Source organism: Chiloscyllium punctatum, chromosome 37 (genome assembly GCF_047496795.1).
Source record: "Chiloscyllium punctatum isolate Juve2018m chromosome 37, sChiPun1.3, whole genome shotgun sequence".
Classification (NCBI taxonomy): domain Eukaryota; kingdom Metazoa; phylum Chordata; class Chondrichthyes; order Orectolobiformes; family Hemiscylliidae; genus Chiloscyllium; species Chiloscyllium punctatum.
Window position 1 is genome coordinate 19,344,755 of NC_092775.1, and position 11,859 is coordinate 19,356,613.

General features: G+C 42.2%; 1 protein-coding gene across 5 annotated transcripts in view; it reads right to left on the reverse strand.

Annotated features, from left to right (window-relative positions):
- Window positions 1-11,206, reverse strand: part of slc2a10 (solute carrier family 2 member 10) — a 28,429-nt gene extending 17,223 nt beyond the window's left edge. For 2 of the 5 annotated variants that reach the window (XM_072556374.1, XM_072556378.1), the window contains exons 1-3: window positions 11,031-11,206; window positions 5,324-5,476; window positions 5,133-5,214 (exon numbers count right to left, since the gene is read on the reverse strand). In XM_072556374.1, the coding sequence (XP_072412475.1) occupies window positions 5,133-5,160 (28 nt within the window). In that variant the 5' untranslated portion in view covers window positions 5,161-5,214; window positions 5,324-5,476; window positions 11,031-11,206. Of the gene's footprint in view, window positions 1-5,132; window positions 5,215-5,323; window positions 5,477-10,741; window positions 10,882-10,907; window positions 10,979-11,024 lie in introns of those variants that run through there. The other 3 variants (XM_072556375.1, XM_072556377.1, XM_072556376.1) reach the window with 3 other exon arrangements.
- Between the last annotated feature and the right edge of the window lie 653 nt (window positions 11,207-11,859).

Genomic DNA, 11,859 nt, shown 5'->3' on the forward strand with positions numbered 1-11,859 from the left:
TCCCCCCTTTCTCTTAGTCAAACTATTAAAAACAATAACTTTATCTAGAGATTAATATGAATTACGATCAATTGAATGTTAGAAATTTGAATTATCAGAGAACTTAAACTACAAACCATACCACAGAGGGAAACAGGATCTAAAATGTGTGTCTGAAGTCATTGACACCAATACAATTATCTGGTGACTGCTTTGAGCTATGTTTTTCCTCCATTGTGAGAGTCCATGGGGATTTGTGTGACAAATAAGTGACAAAAAGGCACCAACAAAATTCTCTGCCCTAGCAATTTTATTAGCATCAATAATTTGCCAATTATCTAATAAACTGCATGATTAAGCATTGGTTAAGCACCCTTTGTTCAGCCTTAATGGAGAATTGGATCCTGTAAATGTTCCACAAGGCTAAATTACTGCGTCGCAAGGTCAGGTAAATACATGTAACTAATTCTGCACTACACACTTCTTACAATACTGCCAAGGGTAGAGGATGTGATAAAAACCAAATTACTCCATCAGACGTTCACCCTTAGCAGACCAAAAACCGGAAACATGGCAAAGAGACAGTTTTACCTCTTCCTGTCAAGGCCAAAAATAGTCTTTAGACACCAACATTCATGGGAGCAACAGATTTCTAAACCAATCCTTGGTTCAGTATTGCCAGAGAGTCACAAAGCCAGATAACTAGACACTAGAGTACTGTTTGCTGTACCCCTTAATAGATCACCTCTATTGCATCAGTACCACAAATAACATCAAAAGGAGTTTCATGTAAGTGTGGATAAAATGCAATTGTCAATTTCTGTACAGTAATGCCTTCTCCCCCAGGAGCATTGTGCTTCATTAACCCTGATTTAACATTACCTGGTTTTTCCAAATGCAAGCGTGATACAAAAGCTGGTTGCTGGACGATTATGTTACGCTTTGAAATTGCAACTCATCATGTTTTTGCATAACCTACACAGAGAGGCTGGCAGAAATCAAGATTAGACTAGGCCAGTGATCAATCAGTCCTATGTCAAGATCAAATGGTACATCAGGTAGCTGGGCTGCTTAGTTACTTCTTCATGTCTGCCTCGGAGGGATCAGCTGAAATAGTGAGAACTTTCTGCACAGCACCAATGCAGATAAGCAGATATTATTGCAATACAAACCGAAGGAGAAGGAGCAAAGATCAAATGGGACAGAGAGATCAATGACACAACTGACTACTTTCTTCATTGAACTGGGATGTATTTTCTAAATCAATTGCAATGGATTCTGCCCCACCTACCCATTCTTCCTCACCCTTTATTTTAGTAAAAATTTCTGATAACATAAAACTCTTTAAAAGTATGTTGTGACACAGCTCCAGAGAAGGTAGCTCATGAACCTAGTCTTTCTGGTCTGCAGACCAGGACACTACCACTGTACCACAATACTCTTTAATAGTTGCTCACTTACCAGCAACTAAACCCAGGGCATGGTGGTGACAGCATCCAATTCTAACCATTAGACCACTAGGAAAGCTGTGTTTATCCTTACAGCATGTGCAGAAATAGCAGTAAGCTTTAATTAATGAACTTATTATCATAGTCCCCTTTGGCAGCATGGTGGCTTCGTGGTTAGCACTGCTGCCTCACAGCACTAGGGGCCCAGGTTTGATTCCACCCACAGGGGATTATCAGTGTGGACTTTGCACTTTCTCCCTGTGTCTGTGTGGGCTTGTCTGGTTTCCTCCCACAGTTCAAAGATGTGCAGGTTAGGAGGATTGGCCAAGCAAAATTGTCCATAGTGTGTAGGCTAGGTGGATTGGCCATGGTGGCTACAGGGGAAGGGGGTGGGTCTGGGTGAGATGCTTTTTGGAGGGTCAGTGTGGAATTGATGGGCTGAATGGCCTGCTTCTATACTGCAAGGATTCTATGATATTCAAACTGATTATTATGCAGAATCCTCCATGTGTCAGAAGTACTGCCATGCCTTTAACAGGATTAGACACAGAAATCTGTGTGACAAGTTATACTAATGTGCAAAGCTGGACGGATGGGTGATATACTGGAATTGGGTATCAACACTGAATAAAGGAGATGAATTGTACCGTGATCTTACAGTTCTGCTGCTGTCTTACAAGTCTATGAGCTCTAATCTAGCTCCACATGCTTTGGTTCCTGAAGTGGATCATGGTTGGAGAATGGCTCCTTCCTGCTACAGCAAGATCACAAAACCTTCAATGTCCAAAACCATGAGGAGCTATTCGAAAGGCTGTCAATACCTCCCATATCCAAGATGTGTTCCACTGTCATTGTTGACAGGCTTCATCTTTGTGTCAAAGAGAAGGATGATGTGTCAGCTCACACTTCAGCAGAGCAAGTACTTACAAGATGTCAGCTCAGTCGCCTGGATGGCTAGTGACATCAAGATAGTGGGTTAAATTACCACACCAACTGAGGTTACCATGAAGGGTTTGCCTCCTCAACCATTCCCCTCACCTGAGATATGATGACATACCACCATTTGTCTCTCTACAATGAGAGAGTGGTCCTTTGGGACATTGGTGACTTTACCTATAGACAGTGCAAACATCCTATCCAGCTGCTGCTGCTAGTGTCTCATCAGGCATTTTTAGAATATCCAACAAATAAACTAGAACATTGCAAAGTACAATCTGCACAATCATTGCGATGGTCTGCAGCATGTCTTTCTTCATTGCTATAATATAGCACCTGCTAAATAAAGCACATTCGGTGTACAGGTCCCACATCTCAGGCTCCTAAAAGGGAAAGACCACTCTGAAGTCAACAACCTCCACTGGACAAGTCTCACAGGTCAATTGATATGTTTTAACAATTCTCCAGGCAACTTTCCAAAGGTGAGCGAGCCAATCATCACTGGTACCTCCCAAGAACAAGAGAAAGTGCAGCAGGCTGGCAGTAGTGTTTTTATTCCGCACCAAACTATTAACTCCAAACCAGAACCTTCTCCAGAAGCATTCTTTGGACAGTCCTCCCTATGATTCTGACAGGAAACGTTAAATAATGCAACCCAATTGAATAATATAATTCCAAATGCAGCTACTTTATCTACCCAAATTACAGGCAGGAGTTTTGTTTGACATTGTCCAAGACCTGTTCTGCAACATCAGAAAGGCAAAGCATCAACTCATTCGCCACTATTCAAACGTAGATGAACGATAGTGCTTTGCACATACCTTTTCCCAATATAATCCATCTTCCTTTCAAAAAGGACAGATCTTATCTATTGCTCCTAGCACAATACATGCAGTATTTTCACCAGAATATTTTTTGTTCCCTTCTGATGATGTGTGCATTGTTGACAAGGCCAGCATTCATTTACCATTACTAACCTCTCGCAAGAAGTTGCTGATAAGCTTCTTTTTGAATGCAACTGGGTGGCATGGTCAGTCATTTCCAACACAGTTAATGACATTGTTGTGGGTTTGAAGTCATGTGTGGGCCTAACTAGGTAAAGACAGTGGATTTAATACTACAGTCAGTCAGAAACATGACAATCTGGTAGCATCTAACAGGGGAGATGATAGACTTGTGATAATATCACTAGGTTATTAGTCCAGAGACATGGGTAATGTAATAGGGACCCAGATTTGAATCCAATCATGGCTGATGGTGAAGTTTCAATTGAATAAAAAGCTGGACTTCAGATTGTAATGGTGACTGTGAAACTGTTGTTGATTGTCAGGGGAAAAAGCCATCTGATTCGATAATGTCCGGTTGGGAAGGAATGTGCTGTTCTTACCTGTCCTAGTCTAGATATGACTTTTACTTTAATTCTTAGCTGCTCCCTGGGCAATTATGGATGGGCAATGACTACCTGGTCAGGTCCACGCCCCACCCTTCCCCAACAACCCACCCTCCCCTCCTGGCACCCTGCCCTGCCACCGCAGGAATTGCAAAACCTGGGCCCACACCTCCTCCCTCAACTCCATCCAAGGCCCCAAAGGAGCCTTCCACATCCAAAGTTTTACCTGCACATCCACCAATATCATTTATTGTATCCGTTGCTCTGGATGCGGTCTGCTCTACATTGGGAGACTGGATGCTTCCTAGCAGACTGCTTTAGGGTACATCTCCGGGACACCCGCACCAATTAACCCCACCGCCCTGTGGCCCAACATTTCAACTCCCCCTACCACTCTGCCAAGGACATGCAGGTCCTGGGCCTCCTCCACCGCCGCTCCCTCACCACCCGACGCCTGGAGGAAGAATGCCTCATCTCCCGCCTCTGAACACATCAATCCCATGGCATCAATGTGGATTTCACCAGTTTCCTCATTTCCTCTTCCCCCAGCTCCAACCTTCCAGCTCAGCACTGCCCTCATGACCTGTCCTACCTGCCTATCTTCCTTTCCACCTACACACCACCCTCCTCTCTGACCTGTCCTACCTGCCTATCTTCCTTTCCACCTACCCACCACCCTCCTCTCTGACCTATCACCTTCACCCCCATCCCCACCCCCATTCAGCCATTGTACTCTTTGCTAACTTCCTCCACCCTCCTCTCTGACCTATCAACTCCATCCCCACCGCCATTCACCTATTGTACTCGATGCTACTTTCTCTCCACCCCCACCCCCTCTCATTTATCTCTCCACTCTGCAGGTACCCTGCCTCTATTCCTGATGAAGGGCTTTTGCCTGGAACATCCATTTTCCTGCTCCTCGGATGCTGCCTGAACTGCTGTGCTTTTCCAGCACCACTCTAATCTAGACTCTAGTCAGTAATGCTCACATCCCATGAATGATTAAAAAAGCATCATGGTCACCATTACTAATGTTTCATTTCTGATTTATTTTAATTAACGGTATATAGCTTTTCCAGCTCTCACAGTAGGATTTGAATGCAGTCAACAAGTTAATAGTCCAAGTCTCAAGGCTACTATGCCAATATCTGAACTACTGTGCTATCCTACTCAGTGTCAGCTTTAACAAAGCCCAAAAATAACGATACTAGCATTCTGATGCGAAAATGTTCAGCTTATACAATAAAGCTTTTAACAAAATTTGAGGGGAAAATATTGTGTAATTTTACTGTTATTGACAGTGATATGCTGCATGGTGGAATTCAACAAATTCAGACACAGTGAAAGAAGCCCAAGAGATGTTCAACTTCACCACTCACCCATGTCCCCATGACAGCAAAGCCACATAATTCTTCAAAATACATCAGCAGCTTCGTGTCTTGTAGAGCATGCACTCTTTCCCTGGGAAAGGATCAGCAATACACAATATTAATAGTCGGAGTCAAAAGTGTAATTTCCTATTGTATATCCACTTTATTGAGCTGCGGTACTGTAACTTATTCCTCTTTACCTTCAGCTGCTCTGTGCTGACAGCAATTGAACACAAGGGAAAATGAAGGTTGGTAAGTGACGTGTTATGAACACTAGAAACCTCTTGAGGTACATCAAAGAGATTTGTAGTCAAGGTAACTAGTGGATTTGATAGCCAGAGTTGCATCAAGACCTACAGTGGACAAAACAAAGAGACACAGTGCATAATTAAAATAAGTAAATTCATTATTAGCAGTGGAATCAATACATATTGATATGACATGACGTCCATCATCCTGCTTTGCTGAATAGCGAGGTTATAGTTTCCATAGAAACCCATTTAAGTGCACTAATTGGCACAGTGATACATGAGTAATTCAGCATGAAGGATTGATTGATTTAGTCACTTCAATTTGATGATTAATGGCTGGTAATTTTTACCACATGCAAACATTTGGTTGCTGAAGCTTAAGTTGCTATTTTTAAAGAAGTGCATACAAATATCATTTTTGACTAAAAAGAGCATAGTAAACCAGAAATAACACATTCGTTCATAAATAATACAGTATACCATAAACTACAAAAGGGAGCTTGGGGAATTAAATTGAATTAACAAAAAGAATCAGTCATAAAGACCATGCGACCATCATTGGTCATTGTAAAAGCCCAACTGGTTCACTGATGCCCTATAGGGAAAAAAATTGGTCATCTTTACTTGGACTGGTCTTCATGTAACTTCAGATCCACAGTACATGATGATAAAATACAGGCCACTAATCTTTGAAATCTCATTGACTAACGTAAGCCTTGGACTCTTAATAGCTAACTGTGAGCTGGGACACTATAAAATAGCATCCAAGGTTACACGACTTGAAAGAGGCAAGCTCAACTGGAATTTATCAAAGGAATGTTTAAATAGGATGGCTGAGACTCACATACTGAATGGGCTATCCAAGAGGTAATCACCTGGACATTGATCTTCATCATCTGGAATGTATTGCTTACAATCAGACTTTGAACGCTCTCTGGGGCTGAGACCAGCCCACTACAGGTATTGCTGGAACAAAAGGACTGAAACTTATTTTGAACCGAGGTGGACTGAAAGCCCCAGATGTTCACTTTGTCAATATCAAAGGATAGCATTAGAACTCCTACAATGGACAATCAAAATGCTTCTTGTGAATGAATTATCCCCATGTTGCTGCAGTATATGGGCACTATTGGACATTAAGGTTATCGAGGGAAAACATATCTGTAGTGTTTGTGGCATAAGGAATTTGGATGTCAGATGAGGAACTGGAGTCCGAGCTGAAAACACTGGACCACATCAGTGAAGGGGAAGTTACTAGGATGTTTTAGTCCAGGAGGCAGTCACACCCACCAGCCCAGGTCTGTGATCAGGGAGGAGATTGGGGGTAGCGGGGAAGATGAGTGAACTGACCACAGCACCAAGGCACAGTGAGCCATTCAAATGAGAGGAGGACACAGGACCACAGTAGTGGTGGGTGGAAGTATAATTAGGGGGATAGATAGTATTCTCTGCAGCCATGCATGCAAGTGCCAAAGGCTGTGTTGCCTGACTGGTACGAGAATTAAGGGCAGCTCCTCAGGCTGGAGAGGAACATGGGGAGGGATCATTCATGTTGGTACTAAGACCACTGGTAGGTCTAGACAGGAGACTCTGTTGAAACAATTTGAACCATGAAAAGCTAATGTAAACCTCCAAGGAAATAATCTCAGGATCATTATCTAAGCCATGGGTAAAATTGCAAAGGATAAATAAAGCCAAGGAGTTAAATGCCTAGTTCAAAGATCGGTGCAGGTAGAATGGACTTCAGTTCAGAGGACACTAGTATCAATACTAGAGTAGACGGCAGCTATTATGGTGGAACGGTCATCACTTGAACCAGTGTGACTAGTCCTGACGAGTGGAATAACTAAGGGTGTAGAGAAAGCTTTAATTTAATAAAAGGGGAGGTTGGGAAAGTGGAAATGTAGGCTTACAGAGCATTAGGAAATGATGGCATTATAGGCCAGGAATTTTGGATAAAGTTACCCAGAATATGACTGAAATCAATTAACAAACATAGAGAAAACCAGGAAATAGGGCCAATGGACCAAAAATGGTAAAAAGGCAGAATTAATTGTTTTTTATTTAAAATGCATGTAGCATTCAGAACAAAAGAAATGAATTAACTGCACAAATACAGATTAACAGATATGGTCTTATAGCTATTAAAAAGATATGGTTACAAGGAGATCAAGTGGGAATTAATATTCAGAGGTATGTTACTTTTCAAAAAAGACAGTCAGGAAGGAAAGGTTGTGGGGTAGCATTGTGAGCATGGGATGGAATAAGTACAAAAGCAAGAAATTATCTAGGATGGATGATGCAGGTTCCATCTGGGTGAAGGCGTGGCACAAAAAGGGGAAGTAGTCTACAGATCCCCTAACACTAGCTATTCAGTAAGACACAGAATAAAGCAGAAGATAATGAGGGCATATAAGAAAGTCAGTATGTTATTCAAAGGCTACATTAACCTTCACGTCAGTTGGAAGAGTCGGAGTAGTAGAGAAAGTCTGAGGAAGAATTTATACAATGATTTCAGGACAGTCTCACAGAACAATATGCTGTGTATCCAACCAGGGATAAGGCTATTTTGGATATGGTTATGTGTAATGAGACAGATTTTTTTTTTCTTTATTCATTCATAGGATGAGGGTTTCGCTGGCTGGGCAGCATTTATTGCCCATCCCTAACTGCCAGAGGGCAACCACTTTGCTGTGGGCCTGGAGTCACATGTAGGCCAGCTAAGGATGGCAGTTTCCTTCCTTAGTGGTCATTAATGATCCAGATGGGTTTTTCTGATAATTCATGGTCATCATGAGATTCCTAATTCTAGATATTTATTGAATTCAAATTCTACCATCTGCTGTGACAGGATTCGAATCATGTTCCCCTCAACATTATCTGGGTCTCTGAATTAACAGTCCAGTGATAATACCACTAGGCCATTGCCTCCCCCACTGATTAATTGATCTAAGAGTAAAAGGTCAGGTAAATAGCAATCATCAAATGGTAGAATTTAGTATTCACCTTGAGTGTGTGAAACTTTGGTTGTAAACAACTGTGCTAAATTTAATTACAAAGGAATCAGGATAGAATTAGCTGGAGTGGACTGGGAAAGTAGTTTCACAGAAAAAGCAGTTGACGAACAAGGGTCGACGTTTAAGAAAATCGTACATGATGCAGAGCAAAGACATAATCTTGAGAGGAAGAAGCATTCTAGGAACGCGATAAGGATAACATTCAACTTAAAGAAAAAAAAATATGAGGAAGGTTAGTGGTAAAACCAAAGGATTCAGAAAGTTTTGGCCAACAAAAGATGACCAAAAATGGGAGAAAAATAAACTTTGAGGGTAAACCAGCACCTAATGTAAAAATATAAGCAAGAGATGCCAAAAAACATAGGCCATTTAAAGAATGAGGCTGGGAAACAAATAATCAGGAACCAGGGAATTGCAGAGGAATTGAAGAAATACTTCACTTCAACCTTCACTAACAGCATCCCAAAATTACTAGGGCCTGTCTTCATGCTGTAGGACTCTATGGACTCTAATTAAAGGCCAAAAACAGGAGAGGAAATAAATACAATAGGAAAACTATTGGGGGCTAAAGGCCAATGAGTCCACTGGACATGCACGGATGCATCCTGGGATATGAAAGGGTGTAGCTACAGAGATAATGGATGCACTGGTAGTAATCTTCCAGGAATCCTTCGAGTTGGGAAAAGTCCCAGAGAAGCGGAAAACTGCCAATGTAACACCCTATTCAAAAGGGAAGCAGATAAATGTACTAACAACAATCAGTGAGTTAGCTTAATATCAGTCATTCCACTGACACTTGGACAGTATGGCACTCCCTCAGTACTCTCAGTCAATACATCACTTCCTTGGACTGACCCTTGCATTCTGCTATTGCATCCTTTACAATGGACTTGAACATTTTCCCAACAACAGATATTAAATTAACTCACCAATAGAGTTTTTTTTGTCTTATTCCTTTTTGAATAGGGTGTATTGCACAGAAAAATAATGCTGAAAATCATAGTGGACTAGCAGAAGGCTAGAAAAACACAGAAAGCCAGGCAGCATCAGGAGGTGGAGAAGTCAATGTTTCAGGTATGACAGTGGGTTAGATTAGATTCCTTACAGTGTGGAAACAGGCCCTTCGGCCCAACAAGTCCACACCGACTCTCCAAAGAGCAACCCACCCAGATCCATTTCCCTACATTTACCCCTGGCTAATGCACCTAACACTACAGGCAATTTAGCATGGCCAATTGACCTAACCTGCACATCTTTGGACTGTGGGAGGAAACCGGATTACCCAGAGGAAACCCACGTAGACACGGGGAGAATGTGCAAATTCCACACAGATAGTTGCCCGAGGCAGGAATTGAACCCGGGTCTCTGGCGCTGTGATCAGTGACAGAAAGCAGGCTAAGATTTCAAGTCTAGATGACTCTTGTGGAGTGCGGTAGTGGTGGTGTGGAGTGCGGTGGTGGTGGTGTGGGCAGGGTGCTGATGGTGCAGATTAAGTGATTGGAACGTGAGAATGGCTGATCAATGGTGTGTCCAATTGCCAGACTGGGGTGGGCATGGTTTCACAGAACACAACAAGCTAAAAGAAAGGAATGGGAGTTAGTTCACAATTTGAAGGTGCTGAGCCCAATATTAAGTCCAGAAGGTTGTAAAGTGTTTTACATTGGCAGTTTTCCATTTCTCTGGAACTTTTCCCAACTTTAAGGATTCCTGGAAGATTACAATTTGTGCATGCGCTATTTCTGCAGCTATTTCCTTTAAAATCAAGCAGTGCACGGAGTTATCGTCCGGTTCTATCTTTGTTGCCAGTGTACAGACGGCTGCAGTTAAAAAAAAATTCCGCCACGGAAATTCGCCTGAGATATAATGCCCTCCCTGGTCCACTTGCTCCCAGCGCAGAGTCAGGAGGCATGAGGGCAGGTCCCGAGCCGAGATGCGAGAGAAGCGGACGTCCATGCAACAGTAGCCTGATGTAGAACCACTGTCTGGACAGACTTGGGGAACGAATGAATCAGAACTATGTGTCGTTTACATAAGCCTTCAGTGCAAACCAAAATCCCATTTCCAAATTACAGCGGTATCAGCAAAGGCAGAAAACTGGATTCCACTTCCTAAAATAGTAAAAACTAAAAGGGAGAGGAATGGATACATTGCCAAAAACACACAAAGGTACAAACCTTCATCTTCGCTGCATTATTTTAAACAGTAAAGTTTGCAACAAATACATTTTTGTACAACTTTCACCATCCCATCCTTGCACGATTATACTCCCAGGTGTTAAAACAATACTCCCCATATTTTTGCTTTGCTCTTAAATTACAAATTACCCAAAGCATCAAAATTACTGGAATACCGTATTGCATCAAATCAGACGGAAATCTCACTCTGTTGCAACACGCCATGTACTGAGAAAGGACAAATAGATCTGTCTTTCTTTGCTAAACATATTCGGTTCGTTAGAAATCATGGCCTAAAAGTATTTTCTTTGAGCATTCTCTCTCTCTCTCTCTCTCTATTACCGTTCCGTTAACATTTCGGACAATTACAGCTTTCTCCCAGAGTTAGCTACTTTCGCCTGCAGTCAAAACAAACAAGCGGAGAGAACATTTTCGAATGCATTACGGGAAAAGGGATACCGTTACATTTTGCCGAGTTTCAGCCTTTTGGAATGTGGTTTCGACGTCCCGAAGTCGACGTGGCAGACAACTTAAACTGCAACGAACGAGTTAGTGAGATGTTAGCATCGCTATGCGGAGTGACCGCCAGAGAGCGGCAGACTCCAACATTTACGACCGAGAGCCAACAGATTTTGATCAAAATTGTTTAATAGAAGCTCAGGACTGAATGTGTTGGAAGTCAGGGATAGGACAGAGAAAAACCCATCAAGGGCTGGAAATTGCAGGTTCTGGAAGCACCGATAGAGAGAGAAGCAGAGGTAACATTTCAAGCGAACTGTGTTCTGCAGAACTGGTTACTTATGACTGAATTGGAAATGACGTCAAAAATTATACTGTTATTAAACTGCAAATAGGCCGTGTGGCGAGGAAATTATATCCCGTGGATTGAGTGTTGACGCAATAGCTGAACATGCAATAAAGTCCAACAATCCAGTTCAAGGAAGTGCAAGCTGATAAACGACACGTGTGGTACTTAGGTTAGTGACAGTGAAAACATCTTCAAGGCAGGCATCCTTGCAAGAGGATTCGCAGTAGGGTTAAAATCAACGAGGTAAAAACAGTCTGTCCAATACCGATGAAAGCTAAGGGGAAAGAAGCCGCAACGAGGGAGAAAGAGAGTGAATTAGGTTCGACGCACAGGAAAGGCAATGAGAGGAAAAAAGAGAATGAGTAAGGCAGAGAGAAGATAAAAGAGAATTATGAAGAAAAAATCTACTGCCTTCAGGAATGGGTATTCAGTTATTTTTTTCTCCCTGACCAAGAGATGTTGATTTGCATTTGCACTATCCTGTTC